This window comes from Ambystoma mexicanum, chromosome 9 (assembly GCF_040938575.1).
Source record: "Ambystoma mexicanum isolate Mex_15411 chromosome 9, UKY_AmexF1_1, whole genome shotgun sequence".
In the NCBI taxonomy this organism is placed as follows: Eukaryota; Metazoa; Chordata; class Amphibia; order Caudata; family Ambystomatidae; genus Ambystoma; species Ambystoma mexicanum.
Window position 1 is genome coordinate 1,336,308,565 of NC_090931.1, and position 22,312 is coordinate 1,336,330,876.

Here is a 22,312-nt window from a genome sequence, read left to right on the forward strand (position 1 = left end):
CCTTGAGTCTGATGCAAAAGTATTAGAAGGTGAATGAAGGGAGGCTGGCATCAGCCCACGTGGTCTGCCAAAGTGGCACATCTTCTCGATCCACCTTCTAAAAGCGAATAACACGTGCCCTCAATTGAACCAATCAGGGCATGCCTTTCTTGATGAAAAGGCTGCAGGGGCAGCTGATGCTCAACTCTACCATGACCTCCATTTTGGATTCCATTGACATTGCAATGTCCAATCAAAGAAGGGCTGCGTCCATAACCACCAGAGAAGGGGGCGGATGTTGCAGGCCCTACGCTCAACTTTCCAACTACGGTTCATTTCCTTCGACGTATATATACACAACTTCCCAACCAATCACAATGAGCCTACTCAGTGCAACAACACGCCCCCACTTGAACTTCTTCTAGCAGCAAGTTAAACAGTGTCACCTCCACCGACGCCCACCCCCCCATAGCCCCTATGATCTTACGTACATAAATTCTACACGGCCCATGGGTAGCTTTCAATATTTTTTTAAAATTTATTTCAACTGTACACAATGTAAAATACTTTAACAGCAACTCTAAGTGAAATTGTTTGGTTTTAAATTATTATGTAACAGAGACTAAAAGAAACTTTTTTTTATTAAATAAAACATAGACATTGAATTGAAGGACGCGCGTCGGTATTCTACGACAGTCGTTCGCATTCGACACTCCATGTGCGCATAGAATAGAAAAAGACATATTGAAATGAAGAAACAGAATCCATGTGTACCCTGAAAGAGTTGCTAGGCCTGAGGAGCCATGTCTCGCCATTGGTTAGGCAATGGGCGATGACCTTGCCACCCGATACATTTATAACCAATCTGTCGGCCTCTTTGGTTCCAAAATGTTGATACATTTAAATGTTTTATGTCTTTTTTTTTGTTCACTGCTACAAAAATATCTTTATTTTTCGAAATGGCAGTTTTTGACTAATCATGCAACTAGAATCAGTGCAAACATTAAAAGCAAATCACCCGCTTGATAAAAATAAGCAGAGGATTTCATTTCAAGTATAAAAAAATATAAAAAATGTCATATAAAGTCCAGTTTTTGTCTCTTACGGGTCAACACTTTAATTTGCATAGCTCATGCGGCACTTGTTCGACGAGATAGTGGGTGAAGTTAAGTGCACGGTCAAGTGCTACTTTTCAAGGCATTGAGATCTACAAGTGCTATGGTAGCGTGCGTTCGGGCACCCTGCAAGTGCTGCGGTCGCGCGCATTTGAGCGCCCTGCAAGTGCTGTTATGGCGTGCGTTCAAGCACTCTGCAAGTGCCGTGGTAGCGTGCGTGCAAGCACTCTGCAAGTGCTATGCTCTAGGAATGTCATTTTGTTTCTCTTTTCTTTCTGATCTTGTGCCACGTGCCGACAACTGCTGGAAAAGAAAATTGCTGGACTTCTCTTCTCTCTCTCTCCTGTCCTACGTACAAGTGCTCCTCGCTTACAAGTCAATCCACTAGCGGCACTTGAAGTGATGGACCCAGCAGGCAGTGCAGGCCCTTCCTCAGGCCCATCAGTAGTTTTTATTGCTGGACTTGGACTATCCCCAGTTCTCTGTGAACCTGGACGAGCGTGGATATCAACTTGTTCTGTCTGTTGTTGCATTTGTGTTTTCTTTTTAGTGTTTTTTTAATGGGGCTCTGAGATCTGTGGGCCAAAGGGCCACCCAATCCAGTCGTTGAAAGACTATGAATCCATGTTCTCAATGCCGCAACAAGTCATGCTGGTCCCTTGAGTGTGTCTTGAGTGTGTAGTGGTCAGTTAAATCATTCGGCGATACAACCCCAACTCAGGTGCTCGCGAAGAATGTGGCCGGAATGCAACCCGGGGGCTATGTGGACTTACACCGTAGGCTTGGCTGGAAGTGCTCCTGAAGGAGCTTGTTTCAACGTTCCTGCAAAATCTGTGGGAAGTTTTCACCTGTGTACCTGGTGAGGTGCAGCTCCCTCACAAATCCATAGAGTCACACATTTAAAGCGTGGTCACTTTGACTCTTGTGTTCTTTTTAAGGAAACTTGGTTGTGCATTGTTTTTTAGATCAGCAGAGAAGTGGTGAGGCTGTGGGATGCTGTCTAACCTGTATTTTGGGCAATCTCTTTTGTGGTTGTTCTGTCGGTGAAAGCGAGCATTACAGAAAATGTGGCCACTGGAATATGGCTGTTTGCGGACCGGGCCAAAAAGAGCTGGTCTTGTGAATGGTATTTCAAGAGCATGTGCTCAGGTAATGAGTAGTTCAGTGTCCAGGATCCGCTGATGAGCACCGCCATCAAGGAGAAGATGTGGCCTGTAGACTTTCTGGACATGCTGATGCGTGCAGAGGCACCGCGCAGCGAAACTTTCCTCCAGCTTCCGCTCCAGTCTGGGAATGTTTTAGTTCTTTATTATTTTTTATATATACATGTATATATATTTGTGTACATCAAGCACAGCCGCATTCTTCCACAATCATATTGGGAACGTCCCTTTTCACAATGTTGTACTCATCGTCAAAGTACAGCATGGACATTGTGCTGAGCTTGGTGGGAATGCAGCAAGAGTTTACCGTGCCGGGGTTCAAGCCTCGCATTCTGTACTGATTCACCACTGCGGTGTGAAAAGACGAGGCTGAGCCCGGAACTCCAGCCAAGTAGGCCGGGCAGCTCCCCTCGCAGTAGTTCCCAAAGTAGCCGGATGGTGCTATGATCCAGTCGTTCCAGCCAATAAGTCGAAAGTCAATGTAGAACTGTTGCCTGCAGCAGAGGTTTGTTCGCCCGTCGCACTCCAGGCCTCGCTTGCGAATCCGGTGCTTGTTGTCAGCAAGCCGAGCGTGGACTACCAGAAAGGGTCGGTGGGATTCCTCACCGGGGTCCACGTAGACTGGCACCACAGAGTAATCCTGGCAGCCATCACACTGGACTTCCAGGGTGAACCTGCGCTCACTTTTCTCAAACAGGCCCTGGATGGCCTCAGTCAGGGGGAAGGTGTGCCAGCCGCTCCGCTTCAGGTCCACCTTCTTCTCCACCATGTTCCACTTGCTGCTGGTGGCGTCCGCGTCCTGGAAGAAGACCTTGACGCGCACTTTCCGTCGGTTGCTCTTTTCGGACTGGTAAGGCAGCAGCTTCAGGTATAGCCACAGGCTGGCTTGAAGGACGAAGAGGTGTTGGTTGCCTTCGTTGGAGATCAGAAATGACAGTTGATTGTGGGATGCTGTCAGGTCATCTGTGCAGAAGGGAAACAAGCAAAGCATTAATCCAACAGAAACTTCGTCCAGGCATCACCTTTAAAGACCTCCGAGCGCAACGACATTTGCTACAGTGCAGTCCTAACAACCCTCTAGGATCAGAGCCGTGAAAATGTCAAGTCTTGAGTCCCAGCAGCTGCACTTTATTCAAATTAAATGAAGAAGGCAATGCAGGCATCATGGGAGAGTGCCGGCCTCCGCCTGCGCGCTTCTTTCAAAGTCCGTGCCAGCCCTTCTCAGCAGGCCTATGTTAACTTCAATCAACCAGTACTATCCCCAGCCTGTGACAAGCACACACTGTGACACAGTCCGTGCCAGCCCTTTTCAGCAGGACCATGACAGCTTCAATAGACACGACCGAGACTGCTTGTAAGAAGCACGCACTGTGTCGCAGTGAACGCCAGCGCTTCTCGGCAGGCCTATGTTAACTTCAATCAGACAGCAGTATCCCCAGCCTGTGACAAGCACACACTGTGACACAGTCAGTCCCAGCACTTCTCAGCAGGCCTCTAAGGTCTTCAATAGGATAGTGCCGACACCTGCTTGTAAGAAGCACGTGCTGTGTCGCAGTCAGTACCAGCACTTCTCAGCAGGCCTATGTTCACTTCAATAGGACAGTACTGGCACTGCTTATCAGAAGCGCATGTCGTGACAGAGGCAGCCCATCTCAGGGGGGCTATATTAACTTCAGTAGGACAGTACTGGCACTGCTTATCAGAAGCGCATGTCGTGACAGAGGCAGCCCATCTCAGGGGGCTATATTAACTTCAGTAGGACAGTACTGGCACTGCTTGTCAGAAGCGCATGTCGTGCCAGGGGCAGCCCATCTCAGGGGGGGCTATATTAGGACAGTGCTGGTATACATCTATAGAAAGTGGGTACTGTGTAACAGTCCGCAGGCCTGCTTCAGTATTGACACACACATAGATAGATAGAATAGATAGATAGCTAGACAGACGGATAGACAGACAGACAGACAGACAGACAGACAGATAGATAGATAGATAGATAGATAGATAGATAGATAGATAGATAGATAGATAGATAGATAGATAGATAGATAGATAGATAGATAGATAGATAGATAGATAGATAGATAGATAGATAGATAGATAGATAGATAGGCAGGCTTAGATAGATAGATAGATAGATAGATAGATAGATAGATAGATAGATAGATAGATAGATAGATAGATAGATAGATAGGCAAACAGGCAGGCTTAGATAGATAGATAGATAGATAGATAGATAGATAGATAGATAGATAGATAGATAGATAGATAGATAGATAGATAGATAGATAGATAGATAGATAGATAGATAGGCAAACAGGCAGGCTTAGATAGATAGATAGATAGATAGATAGATAGATAGATAGATAGATAGATAGATAGATAGATAGATAGATAGATAGGCAGGCAAACAGGCAGGCTTAGATAGATAGATAGATAGATAGATAGATAGATAGATAGATAGATAGATAGATAGATAGATATGATTATTGCGTTTTTATACAGTGCCCAATCGACCCACCGCAGAGCACCTAGGCTTGCCCACAAGGAGATTACCTAAGTTGGCGCCAGTGGTTCCCAGACTGTGAAGCAGTAGTTAAGGGAAAAGGTAGAGGGCATGAGAAAGTGGGTAAGAAATACAGGATACCGTAAAGTAAGAGAAGCTAATAAGATAAGAGAGAAGAGGGGTAGTGATCGTGGAAGGGTGGATGGGTAAGAATTCAATAAGGATGGGAAGTGATTGAGCAGTGCGGAAGGGGAGCGGTTGCAGGGTGTCTGGGGATAAAGTGCTCACCTGAGGGCTGTTTCATATAAGCTGTTATACAAATTAGTTTACAGCTGTGCGATGAGTTCGAGAAGTGTTCGAAAGACCACTTTTTGCATGGTGGCTTATGTCGTCTGAGAAGAATAAACACCAGCATAGTGAGGTGGGGGCTACTAAGCTAGAGGGCAAGAAGTGCTCTGGTCCAGGATGCACAAGCTAGAGGGCCAAGAGTGCTCTGGTCCTGGATGCACAAGCTAGAGGGCCAGGAGTGCTCAGGTCCAGGATGCACAAGCTAGAGGGCCAGGAGTGATCTCTTCCAGGATGCACAAGCTAGAGGGCCAGGAGTGCTCTGTTCCAGGATGCACAAGCTAGAGGGCCAAGAGTGCTCTGGTCCAGGATGCACATGCTAGAGGGCCAAGAGTGCTCTGGTCCTGGATGCACAAGCTAGAGGGCCAGGAGTGCTCTGGTCCAGGATGCACAAGCTAGAGGGCCAGGAGTGCTCAGGTCCAGGATGCACAAGCTAGAGGGCCAGGAGTGATCTCTTCCAGGATGCACAAGCTAGAGGGCCAGGAGTACTCTGTTCCAGGATGCACAAGCTAGAGGGCCAAGAGTGATCTGGTCCAGGATGCACAAGCTAGAGGGCCAGGAGTGCTCTGGTCCAGGATGCGCACGCTAGAGGGCCAGGAGTGCTCTGGTCCAGGATGCACAAGCTAGAGGGCCAGGAGTGCTCTGGTCCAGGATGCACAAGCTAGAGGGCCAGGAGTGCTCAGGTCCAGGATGCACAAGCTAGAGGGCCAAGAGCGCTCTGGTCCAGGATGCACAAGCTAGAGGTCCAAGATTGCTCTGGTCCAGGATGCACAAGCTAGAGGGCCAGGAGTGATCTGGTCCAGGATGCACAAGCTAGAGGGCCGGGAGTGCTCTGGTCCAGGATGCACAAGCTAGAGGGCCAGGAGTGCTCTGGTCCAGGATGCACAAGCTAGAGGGCCAGGAGTGCTCTGGTCCAGGATGCACAAGCTAGAGGGCCGGGAGTTCTCAGGTCCAGGATGCACAAGCTAGAGGGCCAAGAGTGCTCTGGTCCAGGATGCACAAGCTAGAGGGCCAAGAGTGCTCTGGTCCAGGATGCACAAGCTAGAGGGCTAGGAGTGATCTGGTCCAGGATGCACAAACTAGAGGGCCAGGAGTGCTCGGTTCCAGGGTGCACAAGCTAGAGGGCCAGGAGTGCTCGGTTCCAGGATGCACAAGCTAGAGGGCCAAGAGTGCTCTGGTCCAGGATGCACAAGCTAGAGGGGCAGGGGTGCTCTAGTCCAGGATGCACAAGCTAGAAGGCCAGGAGTGCTCTCGTCCAGGATGCACAAGCTAGAGGGCCAGGAGTGCTCTGGTCCAGGATGCACAAGCTAGAGAGCCAGGAGTGCTCGGGTCCAGGAGGCACAAGCTAGAGGGCCAAGAGTGCTCTGGTCCAGGATGCACAAGCTAGGGGGCCAAGAGTGCTCTGGTCCAGGATGCACAAGCTAGAGGGCCAGGAGTGCTCTGGTCCAGGATGCACAAGCTAGAGGGCAAGGAGTGCTCTGGTCCAGGATGCTCACGCTAGAGGCACTCAGCTAGAGGGCCAGGAGTGCTTTGGTCCAGGATGCACAAGCTAGAGGGCCAGGAGTGCTCTGGTCCAGGATGCACAAGCTAGAGGGCCAAGAGTGCTCTGGTCCAGGATGCAGAAGCTAGAGGGCCAAGAGTGCTGTGGTCCAGGATGCACATGCTAGAGGGCCAAGAGTGCTCTGGTCCAGGATGCACAAGCTAGAGGGCCAGGAGTGTTCTGGTCCGGGATGCACAAGCTAGAGGGCCAGGAGTGTTCTGGTCCGGGATGCACAAGCTAGAGGGCCAGGAGTGTTCTGGTCCGGGATGCACCGTGGTGGGTTCATGTGGACAGACACCCAAAAGACGTCGAGTGAAAGGCGGCCCATCTCACAAGCAGCTGTGCACGCCTGGTCACCCTGGTAGTAGGACATGTGTTAGGTGGGTCTTGTAGTGGTTGGCCAGGCAATGTATTAAGTTAGTTGAATACAGAATATAAAACTAAGGGCCTGGTTCACACAGTGTTTTCCTATGGGATTGCACCCTTATAAAACGCTTCTCTGAATCCGGACTTAAGTGCTTGATTGTAGAGGTCCAGCATCCCCGTGGCTTGATTGTAATGGTCCAGCATCCCCATGGCTTGTCCGTGGGGGGCGGGGGGTGTATTGTGCCCCTGCCCTGGGACAGTGCCAGCCCTCCTCAGCAAGCTTCTAACACCACTGAGAGGACAGCACTGAAACGCGTGTGCAGAAAGCCAGCACTGTGCAATGGCCCACAGATAAATGACCCGAGCCCAAGGCACTGCGTGCCAACGGGGTGAGTGCCCGGCAGTGGCTGGGGGCATTTCTAGGAGAGAGTTGCTGAACATGCTGCGTCACACGCACTAAAGGTCGCCTGCGCACATTAGCATTTCAGAAGACAATGGCTTGGCCTCCACGTTCTTTGTCGAGGTGCTGTTGCCCTTCGGTTAGGGATTTTATGAATGTAAGGCTGGCAGGGGAATTAGTTCGTGTCCGCTGCTCGCTACGGCAGCCACCCGCAGGCGAAGGTTGTCTGGCTAAAGAGCTCAGGAATGCGAGCTGACACCTCAACCTGCCTCCTCCTTCCCCTGTGTTCTATTTTTACTGAGCTTTCGCATTCTATTGCTCGCCCTTAACCTCCCAGAATGGCGTGTACGTTTGCGTCATGACCCGTCCTGCTCCTCCTTTCCAGGCAACTCCTCTGCATTCCCCAAGATGCCACTCCATGGCCCCCCGAGCGGCCCGGCTGCTACGGCAACACCCTGCATGCTGCTCTCCCATCAGGTCAAATGTCCCCTAAATATCCCAAATTAAGTCTCTGCCTGATGTTTGGACAAACAATGTCAGTAGATCGCCGCGCAACTGGGAAGCTGTGTAGGCTACTGGTGGAGGCCAGAAACAAGTTCAAATTCCAGAAATTCCGAGAATATGCACGGGGTAGGTCCCCCCAAACCTGCAAAGGAGAATCTTCAAATGCCACCCAATGGGGGGGGCTTCGCTCCAGAGAGCCAACCTCCTGTTGCATGAGCAAAGGAGGCAGGAGCTTCTCTCTAGTCCGCCCACGTCTCTGGAACCCTTTAACCTTCATTGCCTTCACACAAGAGCAATGCATTCCTTCCTGCACTGCCACTCTACAATCAATGCTTCCCTTTCTGACTGCAGGGTGGCATGCATGAGCCAAACCCCGACCCACGTCCATGACCTTCCCACGACCCGCGTGTCCCTGACCTTCCCACCAGTGCGTATGACATATACGCTGTCAGCAAAACACCCAGTATCTGTGAAATCAGCCTGAGGGCACTGCAACCAGCACTAGGGCCCATCTTGCTGCTCTGCCAACGATCTGCCACCTCGAGCATGGATCATCGTAAACCAACCTCCAGCCCACCTGCTCTACCTGGCTGCTGCCAGCGCCCGTCGCCTGATCATTTATATATTTATTTAGGTTTCTTGTAACGCACCCATGGAGCCGGGAGATCATTTCGGAGCACGATCACCAGAGCGCTGCAGCCATGATGCTGCTGTGGCAAAGTGCCAAGAAGCAATAGAGTTTGAGCTGCACACTATCTAAATAAAAAAAAACATAAAGCTGCCTGATGGGTAATGAAGTTTCACAGATTTCAATGGGGTTTTCAGAATGGCACTAAAGGCATCGAATTTGAAGAAGTGGTGTAATCTGGAAAGAGCGACCGGGTGACCCAAATGGAGGGATGGTCTAGTGTTTAAAGTGCTGACCTGTGCACAAGAAGACCGGGGTTCAAATCCCAGGGTTTGCACCTTACCAAAATAATTTGAAAGCCAACTGAACTGTCTGATGAAATGTTCCAATCAGCCGATCACATCCTAGTTTCTGTAATCCGGTCTCTTCCAGGCCCCACGCACCATACTGTTCTATGTACAACACCTTGGTTTGATCTGCTCCGGCAGCAATACATGTTCTCTCTGGATCCAGGTCAATGCAACATCAAAGACTTGAGGAAATTGACTAACCCATGCAGAGTGACTGGGCTGCCATGGAAAGAGATCCCACCGAGGTCCACCGCTGCCATCCAGTCCCCACGCAAGTGCCTCCAGGCTGTCTAGCTTGTGGCCCGTATATATTATAGTCGTCGACGTTAATATTCCTCTAGGTGGCTCGCTTTATTGAGTTCTGTCCCTCGCGGTGGACTACGCGTGCTCTAAAAGAGCATCGATGCTTACACAATGAATTGTCTTGCACCAGTTTTAGCTCAGGGAAGGTACTATGCCATAGGGCTTTGGCGATTGGCGGAGATCATCATTCATGATTGCTGTACTGAGGGAGGAGGCTGATCCTGCTGCGTGCCCATAGTTCCAGATTGCGTTTCTATTAGTGTTCAGTGCTGTGCTCCTGTCAATTACTATGGAAATGGGCTGGACCCCTCCGAGAATGCCCGCTATTTTGAGACAATATGTGGGTTACTTTTAAATCGCCAAATGCAGGAAAGATAGCTCAGGGGCAATGTGGTTGTCTTATAAACAAGATAACGCAGAGCAACACAGGTTTGAATGTCAGTCCCGCGTTAAAGCATGTTATCAATGGTAATGGCCCAAAATGTCGCCCTCACAATTATGACGGCCGAAAATCCCGACTTTTTATTTTTTAGGACCCCCCCCCTTACACCATGTATATATGTGCGGGGGTATATAATATAATGGTAATATGGAGGAGGTGTGGGGGGGTCTTGCCCCCATATGTATGTGGTATAAGGGGGGTTTAAAACATTTTTTTTTAAGTCTGCATTTTCAGCCGTTGTAATAATAGTGGTCGCAATAATCACATAGATCCTTATAAAAGAGGAATTTAATTGACTCACACTTGGAAAACGCATCTCCATTTTTGAGTAGGTCTGAAATATTGAGAACATCTATTCCTCAAAAAAGGTCATCGTCCAGCAGTATGGCTGAGCCACACCTGGCTATTCTCAAATTAATTGCATCCATAAGTAGAAAGATCCATTTGGAAGATGGAGAAATGTCCGCCAGTGGTCTTCAAAACTGTATGCCGGACCAGTTTAGGGGAGAGTGGAAGGATATCCAGCGACGGAGAGAAAATATTCTAGTTCCAGCACTTGGACGGGCGATCATTATTTGTTTTACTCAAGGTTGGGCTCAGCAGAAAATGCTTGGAGACCACTAGACAAGGCGGATTGGACGTGTGCTTTCAGAGGGTCATTTGCCAGCCTGTATTGCCCAAAATGGGAAGGTTATCAGAGTCAGTAGAGTAGCAGAATTGCACAAAACAAATATGCAAAGAATTGGCCCACCTGAAGGACAATCGGTTACATGTGTAAGTAGCCAGAGTTGCTAGAAGAAAAAGAGTATTGCACCATTTAGCGTTAAAAACAATGCGAGCCTTAAAATAGCAAATCAGATCCGAGGACAAGGAGCAGGCCCGGCGTCACATCAAAAGGCACAGGAGGAGCGTCCAACAAAAGGCATTGCAATAACCCACCCCAGGTAGCACGGGTGCTTCATTGCTGAAACACAGTTAATGTTCACCACATTAAAGAAACCACTGTGGGAAAATGGGCCATCCAGGGCTATTCCTAGCAGAGCAGTTTCTTCCTGCGGTCACAGCGCTAACATTTGGGAGATCTTGGTTGCCACCCCCACGGCCGCCCTTTGATGAGATGCCGCCGACCTGAAACAGGCTGTTGGCCTTGGCAGCGGTTATGGCTCCGGTGGGTAGCGGGGGCAGAGCACCGAGACAAGACCGGCATTGTGAGCAGGGTGCCGGCGTTCCAGAATAAATGATTCATGTTGGTTGCGGGTGAGAGCATCTTAGACTCTACGATACTTCCAGAGAGTCAGATACAGGAGTAGAGTACGTCAAAGCAGGCATACCACCCCATCGCAGTGCCAGCTCACTGGGGTACTCTTAACACACAGCTCAGATGTGCACCCGACAAGTGATTTCCTTTTTTCAGGACTCCAAGCCATCATTGGCGAATCCATGCAACTCAGCACATCCAAGCCCATAGTCGGGCCAATCACATCTCATGTATCTCAGCAGCTTGATCAATTTCCTAGCAAGCAAATAGAATTGAGGGATTCCATGCTACTGGAGTCATCAGGAAATTGATTGGTTAGAATCAGAAACACGTGACCTCTCCATCCTAGACTTCAGGAAAGACCTGAAGACACTACCCTTCAAAGAACATCTTGCCAATCGCCCCACTCAACCCTACTTCTCCTCCCTCTTGATCTCGCCTCTGACCTTACTTTGACCCCCCTCCCCATCCCAGTTCCTCTGCTCACCCCTGATCCCTAGTCCCCACTGGGGGCATCCGCTATATAAAAAAAAAATGTGCTCTTTTGCTTCACCTTTATAAACCCCACAGATTCATTAAATTAATCGCTTGTGACGCGCTACCGGAGACCAATGTCCAAGCGCGATCCAGGATTCTGACCCACGTTGCTCTGCGTTGTCTTGACAAGCGCGTTTCCCCTGAGCTACCTTCCCTGTACATATATACAAATGAGACAGTTATATAAGTCACAGCCAGATATTGCCCCCTCTCTATTTCTCTCTCTCTCCGCCAGGTAAATCCACATATATGTTTTCATGTATGCTCTCAGCACCGTTGCTGCTCCCTGTCTGCCCAGGCGCCTTTTCTGAATCCGCATATGGTTTTTGGCCCCGGCACCTCCCCTGTGAGATTTGTGTTCATTCAATGCCAGAACTGTGAAAGCGCATGATCTCATGTGTGCTCGACCTCCTCCTACCCCCCGGGGTTCATGTTATGCCAAGCTGTGGCAGGTTGCGTGGTGCTATTTTATGTTACGTTACAATGTTCCATGGATGCTAAGGTAAGGTGCTCTGCCTGGGAGTCCAATGCAGGTGGCAGCGCCCGGTCCATACAATGAAAGCGCTGCCCAGACAAGGCCTGTTCTGTCAAGTTTGCTGTGTTTGACATCCACATCACTCCCCGCCAAAGTACTGCTTCCCCTCCAAAAGGATGCTCAGTGCACTACACAAGAGGAAACCCCTTAGGGCCTGATTCACAGTGTGTTTTATAATGATGCAATCCCATTGCAAAACGATCTGTGAATCAGGCCCTTAAACTCTTAAAGTCCCGAACAGATCACTGAACCTATATACATGTGCACCTATAAAGGAACGAGGCTTCTTGGCGCTAGCAGCGCTGAGACTAGGGGAGAATCGTGATTTATGGATTAGCGGAGCCTTCGGTTCTTTGCCCAATGGACCTCCAACTTTTGTGGCCTCGAGAGAGTGTGCCAAAGAGTTGTGGGTTTGTGGAGCCATCTTTCTCTAGCCCTATCTTTGGGAATGTTTGGGGTGAACCCACAACAGAGTAGCTGAGGACCTCACTGTTCCACCAGGACAACCACGTGTGATATCCGGATGGCGTAAAACGGGCCTTTATCAGAATACGCGAGATGCACCGCGCAGCGAGTATACTTCCGGGGTTACATGATTGCCTGTGGAAATTGGAATGTACATGCAACTTTTGAAGGTAGTCCAAGGGTTCAGGTCAATGCCCAGGGCCACAGGTAATCTAGGCAGAGCCTATTGTGTGGGGGGAAACCTCCTCTGAGCCGCGAAGGCCCTGGCGGGCATCGCAGACCATGGAGAAGGCAAGATAACGTCCACCCGGCGGTGTCTAACGCCAACGGGCTAGGAGGCCACAGCACGCACCAGTATCAGGTTGGCTAATAGCCTTCATGGCTGGAGGAGCTGCCGCGACCTGGGTCTCCCAAATGGCTGGCCGTGTGTGCTAGGCGACAGATTGTGCTGGGAAGAAGGTACCAAGACAGTGTGATGAGTCTCTCCCCCTCTCTCTCTCTTTCTCTCTCTCTCTATTACTCAGTTGTATTCCCTGTGAGGCAAGTCTCACGGTTTGTTCATTTCAGCTTTTTGTTTTGCCGTGCTTATTTTTGGTGACCTTTGCACAATTTGGGGCGTGTGCTGCTCATCGGGTCTATTTGCGTGCCTTTGCCGGCAGAGAAGGCAAACACCCTGGCAAACTCATTCCAGGAGCGTAACCTACAAACCGCCCCCGGCTGCGCGAAGGCACCCACTCTGGGCTTCCCATCCTACACTGGCGTGGACACGGTGCACACGGGAAACCGCCCGGGTAACTGGTGCATTCAACAGTTTTAGACACCTGCAGAGAAATTGCTGCACTTATTGTGAACGGATGTTCAAAAAACTGAAAACAGGCAGGGCCTGAAAAGTGGGAATTAAACCACGCCCTTCTCCCCATCTCCATTGGCTACCTTCTCTGTTGAGAAGTGCCGGTACTCTTCTGTAGATATGGTACCCGAGTTCTCTTGAAAAGCTCCAGTACTGTCCTGACTTGTGGAGCTAAGCTATTTGAGCGCTGTTGAGATTTGTGCCAGTACTGTCTTACAGAAAAGGCATTCTAATGCTGTACATAAGTGCCAGTACTGTAGATAAAGTATTTGAATTCTGTTTGGACGTGTCTACTGTCTGAGTGGCATAGTGGAGACCTGCTGAGAAAGGGAAGTACTGTTATAGTGTGAGTATTCGAGTACTCCCATTTGTGCGGTATTACTGCTATGAACCGCCCATAATCTCATATGGACCTGATTCACAGGGCGCTTTGCTATGGGTTTGCGCCATTATAAAAAAAACTTCTGTGAATCAGGCTTTGTAGTGCACCGTCTCGATTCCCCACACTTCATAGCGCTTTAATAACAGGTGTAAATATTTTCCAATGTAACAGTACGCCATTGAAGAAGGCTCTTAAGGGCCAATTCGGCCCTGCGGGGATTCGAACCTGCAAGCGGGTCAGTGTTTGTGGAAACAGCTTCAATCTTGTGCTATCTGGCCAGTGCTTCAGATCTGCTGAGAACTGGTAATAATGGCACGTGACACACTGGAGTCCTGCTGACAAGTGCCAGTACTGCCCTAGTGAAGTGCTTGAGTTCCTGCTGAGAAGTGCCAGTGCTGCCCTAGTGAAGTGCGTGAGTTCCTGCTGAGGAGTGGCAGTACTTCCACGCTGAGGTACAGGAGAACAGAGCATTGCCAGTGCTGTACTATTTGTTGACCAGGTGTCCATGTGCCTGCAGCCAGTACTGTCCCGTGAATTGTTGAAGTGCCGTCTTAGTCACGTATCTGAGTCCTGCTGGGAAGTGCCCTGGTGTTATGGGGCACTGCTGGGAAGTGCCCGCACCGCGCTCCATTAAAGCAGCGTGCTCCTGCCTAGAAGTGAAATGATCGTCCTTTTCAAATAACGAAAGGGCAGGCTGGTGTGTGGGTGAGAGGCGCGATACACCGCACCTAAGTCGGCGCTGTTGCCCAGGATCACACAGTGTGAGCACGCTGGGATTGGATGTTGGGCCTCGCAGTGTTCTCTGATCTGTTGGACGGACATGAGATGGGGATGCGCGATAGTTGGAGAGAGGTGGACGGGTGGCGCTACAGGGTGGATGTTATGCAGGCTGGGAGCACGGTGTAAAAATGACAGCCCACAGCCCCGGGGATCCCTTTGCACCTCTCTGCCGTGCACTGTAACACAGACTGTCTGCAAGCACGTCCCCCGGGCGATGCGTGGCAACGTTTCAGGAAGACAACAGGCAAGTGGTTCACAGTGACAGCTGCATTTCCCCAAGGGCCGTGCAGAACGGAGGGGCGGTAGGTAGCCAGGCACTAGGAACCCTCTAGTGTCCAAGTTTTAGCCAGCAGCTAGAGGGTGCCTTTCCTCCAGAAACGCTAGTCATATGGGGTGGTCCCATTCCTAAGAATGGCCACCAGTCCCACAGGATAGGCTCGTACCAGTGACGCATAGGCTGAGGGGCGCGCACGTGGCTCCCAGGACGGGGCACATAGACTGAGGGACCCGCGCGTGGCTCCCAGGACCAGGACGGGGCGCATAGACTGAGGAACCCACGTCTGGCTCCCAGGATGTGACACATAGACTGAGGTACCCGCGCGTGGCTCCCAGGACGGGGCGCATAGACTGAGGAGCGTGCGCATGGCTCCCAGGACGGGGCGCATAGACTGAGGGACCCGCGCGTCGCTCCCAGGATGTGACGCATAGACTAAAGGACCCGCGCGTGGCTCCCAGGACGGGGCGCATAGACTGAGGGGCGTGCGCGTGGCTCCCAGGACGGGTCGCATAGACTAAGGGACCTGTGCGTGGCTCCCAGGAAGGGGCGCATAGACGGAGGGGCGCGCGCTTGGCTCCCAGGATGTGACGCATAGACTGAGGGACCCGCGCGTGGCTCCCAGGACCAGGACGGGGCGCATAGACTGAGGGACCTGCGCGTGGCTCCCAGGATGTGACGCATAGACTGAGGGGACCCGCGCGTGGCTCCCAGGACGGGGCACATAGACTGAGGGGGCGCGCATGGCTCCCAGGGCGGGGCGCATAGACTGAGGGACCCACGTGTCGCTCCCAGGATGTGACGCATAGACGAAGGGACCCACGCGTGGCTCCCAGGACGGGGCACATAGACTGACGGTCCCACGCGTGGCTCCCAGGACAGGGCGCATAGACTGAGGGACCCGCGCGTGGCTCCTAGGATGTGACGCATAGACTGAGGGTCCCGCGCGTGGCTCCCAGGATGTGACGCATAGACTGAGGGACCCGCGCGTGGCTCCCAGGATGGGGCGCATAGACTGAGGGACCCGCGCGTGGCTCCCAGGACAGGGCCTGTTCCCGCACTCCTATGATGAGACATTATCTCGTGCCCCCTTCTCCCATGTCCCCGTAAAGGATGTTTCTAAATCCTGTGCCACGAGGGCACCCCTTCCTTCACACATCACCAAGGTAACACTCGCGAAATAGGCGGAGGGGGCTCTGCCACGAGCCTCCGTGGGTGCCTCTTTCCCACACACCTCCGAGAAAGCACTTGCTTCAAAGTTGTCCTCTTGAACCCCTCAGAACCTCAGGGCGGGGGCAGGGGGGGCACATCGTATACCAATTTTTCGTGCCCCCGCAGATCAGAGGGTAGGTACTGGCTGGGAACAGGTGTTTCCTGCCCACGCGAAACCCCGAGGGAGGGACAGCCCGGCACGTGGCCGCGTTCCAGTGTAGTGAGGAGCGGTGCCGGGGGCCCGAGTACGCCACCCTACTTCCTCTGTCACTGGTTGCCATCATCTCCTGGCATGGCTGACCCAGAAGAAGGGCAAGCTCTATCTATCACCTGGCATGACAGGCTGAAAGGAGGGAGCACCCCCAGCTGGTCGGCTGGCCTGGAACTAGTGCGTGATAACTTGAGATAGTGTGTGCAGCGTGTGTACCGGGCAGGACAACTGGAGATTGTGTGTGCCGGGAAAGATAGCTTGAGGTGGCGTGTGCAGAGTGTGTACAGGCAGGAGAACTGGAGATGACTGTGTGTGTACAGGGCAGGAAAACACAAGATAGTGTGTGCAGCGTGTGTACCTGGCAGGACAACTGGAGATTGTGTGTGCCGGGCAAGATAGCTTGAGGTGGCGTGTGCAGCATGTGTATGGGGGCGGGCAAGCGGAGAAAGGGGCACGGTGGCGGTATACATGGCAAGATAACTGCATATGGAGCGTGCATGGTACGTACAAGGCAGGATAACTGGAGATGGTGTGTACCAGGCAAGATACAAAGAGACGGCGTCTGCTGAATGTGTACAGGGCCGGAGAACTGCAGATGGCGTGCAGCGGGCAAGATACATGGAGATGGCGTGTGCTGCGTGTGTACGGGGGCGGGTAAGTGGGCAAAGTGCACGGTGGGATTACACATGGCAATGTAACTGTGGGTGGCGTGTGCTGAGGATATACAGGCAGAGATGACTGAAGATAGGGTGTGCAGCGTGTGTAACGGGGAAGTGTAACCGGAGAAGGGGAACGGTGGAGGTATACATGGCACGATAACTGTAGGTGGCGTGAGCAGAGTGTGTACATGGCAGGAAAACTGGAGATGGTGTGCGCAGCGTGTGTATAGCGGCGGGTAACCGGGGGCGGTGCACGGTGGTGGTATACATGCCAAGATAACTGTAGATGGCGTGCGCAGAGTGTGTACATGGCATGAAAACAGGAGATGGTGAGCACCGGGCAAGATACATGGAGATGGCGTGTGCAGATGGTATACAGCCAAAGATGACTGTAGATAGTGTGTGGAGCGTGTGTAACGGAGAAGTGTAACCGGAGAAGGGGAATGGTGGAGGTATACATGGCACGATAACTGTAGATGGCGTGTGCAGAGTGTGTACATGACATGAAAACAGGAGATGGTGTGTGCATCGTGTGCACAGGGGCGGGTAAACGGGGAAAGTACACGGTGGGATTACACATGGCAAGATAACTGTAGATGGCGTGTGCAGAGTGTATACAGGGAACGATAACACGCCGTATACTGGGAAAGATAACAGGAGATGGCGTGTGCAGAAGGTATACAGGTAAAGATAACAGGAGATGGCGTGTGTAGAGGGTAAATGACAGGCTAACTGGAAGTCGTGGGTGCTTGGTACTTTGGGCTATAAAGGACACAATCTCCAGTTGTCCTGCCAGGTACACACGCTGCACACACTATCTTGTGTTTTCCTGCCCTGTACACACTCAGCCATCTCCAGTTCTCCTGCCTGTACACACTCTGCACACGCCACCTCAAGCTATCTTTCCCGGCACACACAATCTCCAGTTGTCCTGCCCGGTACACACGCTGCACACACTATCTCAAGTTATCACGCACTAGTTCCAGGCCAGCCGACCAGCTGGGGGTGCTCCCTCCTTTCAGCCTGTCATGCCAGGTGACATGATAACTGGAGTCAGAAGGTGCCCATGACAACTGGAGATAGTAGGTACACGGGGTATGTAGTACATGATAACTGGAGCTAGTGGGTGCATGGCGTATACAGGATAAAATAACTGCAGGTAGTTCATTCATTAAGCATAAGGGATATGTTAGATAACTGCAGTCAATGGGTGCCCAGGCCTGGATAACTGGAGACAGTGGGCACACAGAGTATATAGTGCATGATAACTGGAGCTAGTGAGTGCATGGGGTACACAGAACAGCATAACTGCGGGTAGTTGGTGCATTGGGTGTACGAAATGTGATAGATAACTGGAGTCAGTGGGTGCACAGGGCTGGATAACTGGAGATAGTGGGTACACAGAGAATATAGTGCATGATAACTGGAGCTAGTGAGTGTATGGGGTATACAGAACAGCATAACTGCGCGTAGTTGGTGCATTGGGTGTACGAGATGTGATAGATAACTGGAGTCAGCGGGTGCACAGGGCTGTATAACTGAAATTGTGGGTACACAGGATATATTGTGCACGATAACTGGAGCTAGTGTGTGCATGGTGTATACAGGACAGAATAACTGGAGGTAGTTGATGCATTGGGCATACGTGACAGGTGAGATAACTGGAGTCAGTTGGTGCACATGGCAGGGTAAATGGAGATAGTGGGTACGTTGGTTATACAGGACAGAATAACTGTGGCTAGTTGGTGCATTGGGTATACGAGATACACGGCTGGATAACTGGAGTCGGTGGGTGCACAGGGCTGGGTAAATGGAGATAGTGGGCACGTGGTGCATTTGGGTATAAAGGACATGATAACTGGAGTCAGTGGGTGCACAGGGCTGGGTAAATGGAGATAGTGGGCACGTGGTGCTTTGGGGCACAAAGGACATGATAACTGGAGTCAGTGGGTGCACAGAGCTGAATAACTGGAGACAGTGGGCACGTGGTGCATTGGGGTTAGGATATGATAACTGGAGTCAGTGGGTGTCCAGGGCTGGATAGCTGGAGACAGTGGGCACGTGGTGCATTGGGGTTAGGATATGATAACTGGAGTCAGTGGGTGTCCAGGGCTGGATAGCTGGAGACACTGGGCACGTGGTGCATTGGGGTTAGGATATAACTGGAGTCAGTGAGTGCACAGGGCTGAATAACTGGAGACAGTGGGCACGTGGTGCATTGGGGTTAGGATATGATAACTGGAGTCAGTGAGTGTCCAGGGCTGGATAGCTGGAGACAGTGGGCACGTGGTGCATTGGGGTTAGGATATGATAACTGGAGTCAGTGGGTGTCCAGGGCTGGATAGCTGGAGACAGTGGGCACGTGGTGCATTGGGGTTAGGATATAATAACTGGAGTCAGTGGGTGTCCAGGGCTGGATAGCTGGAGACAGTGGGCACGTGGTGCATTGGGGTTAGGATATGATAACTGGAGTCAGTGGATGCACAGGGCTGGATAGCTGGAGACAGTGGGCACGTGGTGCATTGGGGTTAGGATATGATAACTGGAGTCAGTGGGTGCACAGTGCTGGATAGCTGGAGACAGTGGGCACGTGGTGCATTGGGGTTAGGATATGATAACTGGAGTCAGTGGGTGTCCAGGGCTGGATAGCTGGAGACAGTGGGCACGTGGTGCATTGGGGTTAGGATATGATAACTGGAGTCAGTGGGTGTCCAGGGCTGGATAGCTGGAGACAGTGGGCACGTGGTGCATTGGGGTTAGGATATGATAACTGGAGTCAGTGGGTGTCCAGGGCTGGATAGCTGGAGACAGTGGGCACGTGGTGCATTGGGGTTAGGATATGATAACTGGAGTCAGTGGGTGTCCAGGGCTGGATAGCTGGAGACAGTGGGCACGTGGTGCATTGGGGTTAGGATATGATAACTGGAGTCAGTGGGTGCACAGTGCTGGATAGCTGGAGACAGTGGGCACGTGGTGCATTGGGGTTAGGATATGATAACTGGAGTCAGTGGGTGTCCAGGGCTGGATAGCTGGAGACAGTGGGCACGTGGTGCATTGGGGTTAGGATATGATAACTGGAGTCAGTGGGTGCACAGTGCTGGATAACTGAGATAGGGGCTGCATTGGGTACACAGGACAAGATAAGAGGAGAAATCCGCTGAAGCCCGCGCCCCCGGGCCCCCCCATCCCTACCTGTCTCCGCGAAGCTGATGATCTCCGAGCTCTGCTGCTGCTGGTCGGCGCTGGCCGTGGCGTGCCCGTCCAGGTTGGGGATCTCCACGCGGCCGTCCTCCCGCACCTTGCCGGCGTGCAGCTTGCGCAGGGCAGTGACCATGGCCGCCTTGGGCACGGCGTGCGTGATGTTGGGCCTCTCGCGCATCTGCAGTCGGCTCAGGATGTGGCGCTTCACCGCCTCCAGGAAGTCCCGGTCCAGGCGGCCCGCCTCCTCGGGGGGCCTGAAGCCGCAAGACGAGCAGGTGTCCTGCTGCGGCGGGGAGGGCGGGGGGAAGCCCTGGGGGTCCGGCGTGGGGGAGCCGGCGGCGCACAGGAGGCAGGCGAGCAGGCAGAGAAGCGCCCTCCCGGCCATGCTATCCCGGTGGCGGCAGGAGGGGGTCAGGAAGCAGGGGCACCCCCCACACAGCAGCACGGAACCGACCCCCAGTCCTGGAGCAGCCTCCTCCGTGGGCACCGGGCGCAGCCCCTGGCACCTCCAGAAGTACACCTTCGGCTTCAGAGCCCTGCGTGCTGCGTCCTCGGAGGGGGCTGGGTGCGCACCGGCAGCCACCACAGCACACCCCTTCAGGGAAAAACAAGGCTGACCTGCCCGGAAACTTCTCACAGTGCGGCGAATGTTCACAGCCACCCCGCGCTGCCCCTTCCTGCTCCCAGAGATGCCCCCAGTGCCCGCTGTCTGCACACAGGGCAGGGTCCGTGCTCCCCTCCCCACTCGGCGTCCAGAAGCGAGCTCAGTCCTGCCAATCTTTACGGCACCTTCAGAATGTCCCTTCCTGTTCCCAAAAGTGCCCTGGCTGCTGCTCGGAGTATGGTTGCCACTGACGGGGCTGTGCTGCCCCCTGGGAGCCCCGTTTCTCCGCGGCCAGAAATGCCCTGCGCTTGGCGAGCCCGGTCCAGTTGGTTCTCGGCGCCTTGCCCCCGAGGACGCCTTCAGTGCCTCTGTGCCCAATCCGGGTGCTGATCCTTTCACCAGATGGGTCTGGCGCCCCCTTCTCTCCCCGCAGGCGCCTTGTCAAAGGTGAGCTCCGTGCACAGCTCTTCAAAAGCGCCCTTCCTGCTCCCGAAAGTGTCCAGTGTCCCCCTGCCTGGCTGCACCGTCTTCGGGGCTTCTCCCCCCACCAGTAAATGACCCGCTGAGGCGCGCAATCCGGACACACGCCTGCCACGTCCCCCGGCGACTGCAGCACACGGGGAAGCGGCATGCAGTAAAAAAAAAAAAAAAGTATGCCAGCCGGCCAGGGCAAAATGTACCACAGATGCAATTCCGCGCTTCTCTCCTCCCCAAGACACACAGATAAGTGCGCAGTGTGTCTTCTGGAGACGTGCCCCCTCTCTGCCCGCCGGCGGCTCCTCACTGCGTGCAGAGGCTGCGTGTAGCTGTCAGTGTGTGCGAGGCGACTGTCCTGCTGCTGTGGCTCACATGCCTTGTGCGCCTCCGGCCATGGGTTTCTCCGCTCTGCTACTTTTTTTTTTTTACAGCCCGCAATCACCGCTTGGCCCTCCACACAAACTTTTTATACAGGAATTAAACCACGTGGGAGCTGCGTCCTATAACAGGCTCGTCCTGGAGCAGCCTGTCTCCCTCGCGCCCTCCCATTCTCGCGTTTGGGAGCTTAGGGCTTGTGCACCCCCCCTCCCCCCTCCTCCTCCTCCCGCCCCCCCCACTTCTCATCCCCACAGGCTATTATGGCAGCCACTTCCTGGTGCGGGACTATTAACGACCCTGGTCCCTTACACCGATTTGTACGCGTCCTCGAGAGGGTGGCAGGGTGAAGGGAGGCTGGGCCGCGCACCTCCTGCGCGACCCCCCTCCCCCCCCGGCCCAACCCCATCCCTCGAAGAGCGCATACACACCTAATCACTTCGGGCCTCTGGGGTGCTAGGGTGAGCACTAATGCAAGGGGTGGGGGGATACCTGGCTGGCATATCCCTCCCTCCTCATCTGTAAGAAACTTTCTCTAAAATTCGCCGTGTGCACAGGGGGGAGAAGCAGTTCTACGCACGTTTATCTCCTAAATGCACGGCAGCTCCTCATGGTACATAGTTCCTATGTAAGGGGCAGCCCCCCCCCCCCCCCCCGCAGCCCCCAGAAGCGCACAGTATGTAAACCTGCCACACGGGGAGCAACCATGGCTCATTTTTTAAATGTTTTTAACTCTCGCGACTATTGGCTGGACTTCGAGCAGGACTCGGCACACAGCACTGTGTAAATCGCCCCCGCGTGCCTCACTTTGACATCATTTTATCTCTGCCGGGTCTCCAGGCTTTTTTAAGGCG

The 22,312-nt window shown here is 52.7% G+C and overlaps 1 protein-coding gene across 1 annotated transcript; it reads right to left on the reverse strand.

Annotated features, from left to right (window-relative positions):
• Positions 1–493: 493 nt before the first annotated feature.
• Positions 494–21,549, reverse strand: INHBB (inhibin subunit beta B). Its single transcript, XM_069616742.1, has 2 exons — positions 19,994–21,549; positions 494–3,220 (listed from the first exon to the last, which is right to left on the reverse strand). The coding sequence occupies exons 1-2, from the start codon at positions 20,385–20,387 to the stop codon at positions 2,442–2,444; spliced, it is 1,173 nt and encodes a 390-aa protein (XP_069472843.1). The 5' UTR covers positions 20,388–21,549; the 3' UTR covers positions 494–2,441.
• Positions 21,550–22,312: the final 763 nt, after the last annotated feature.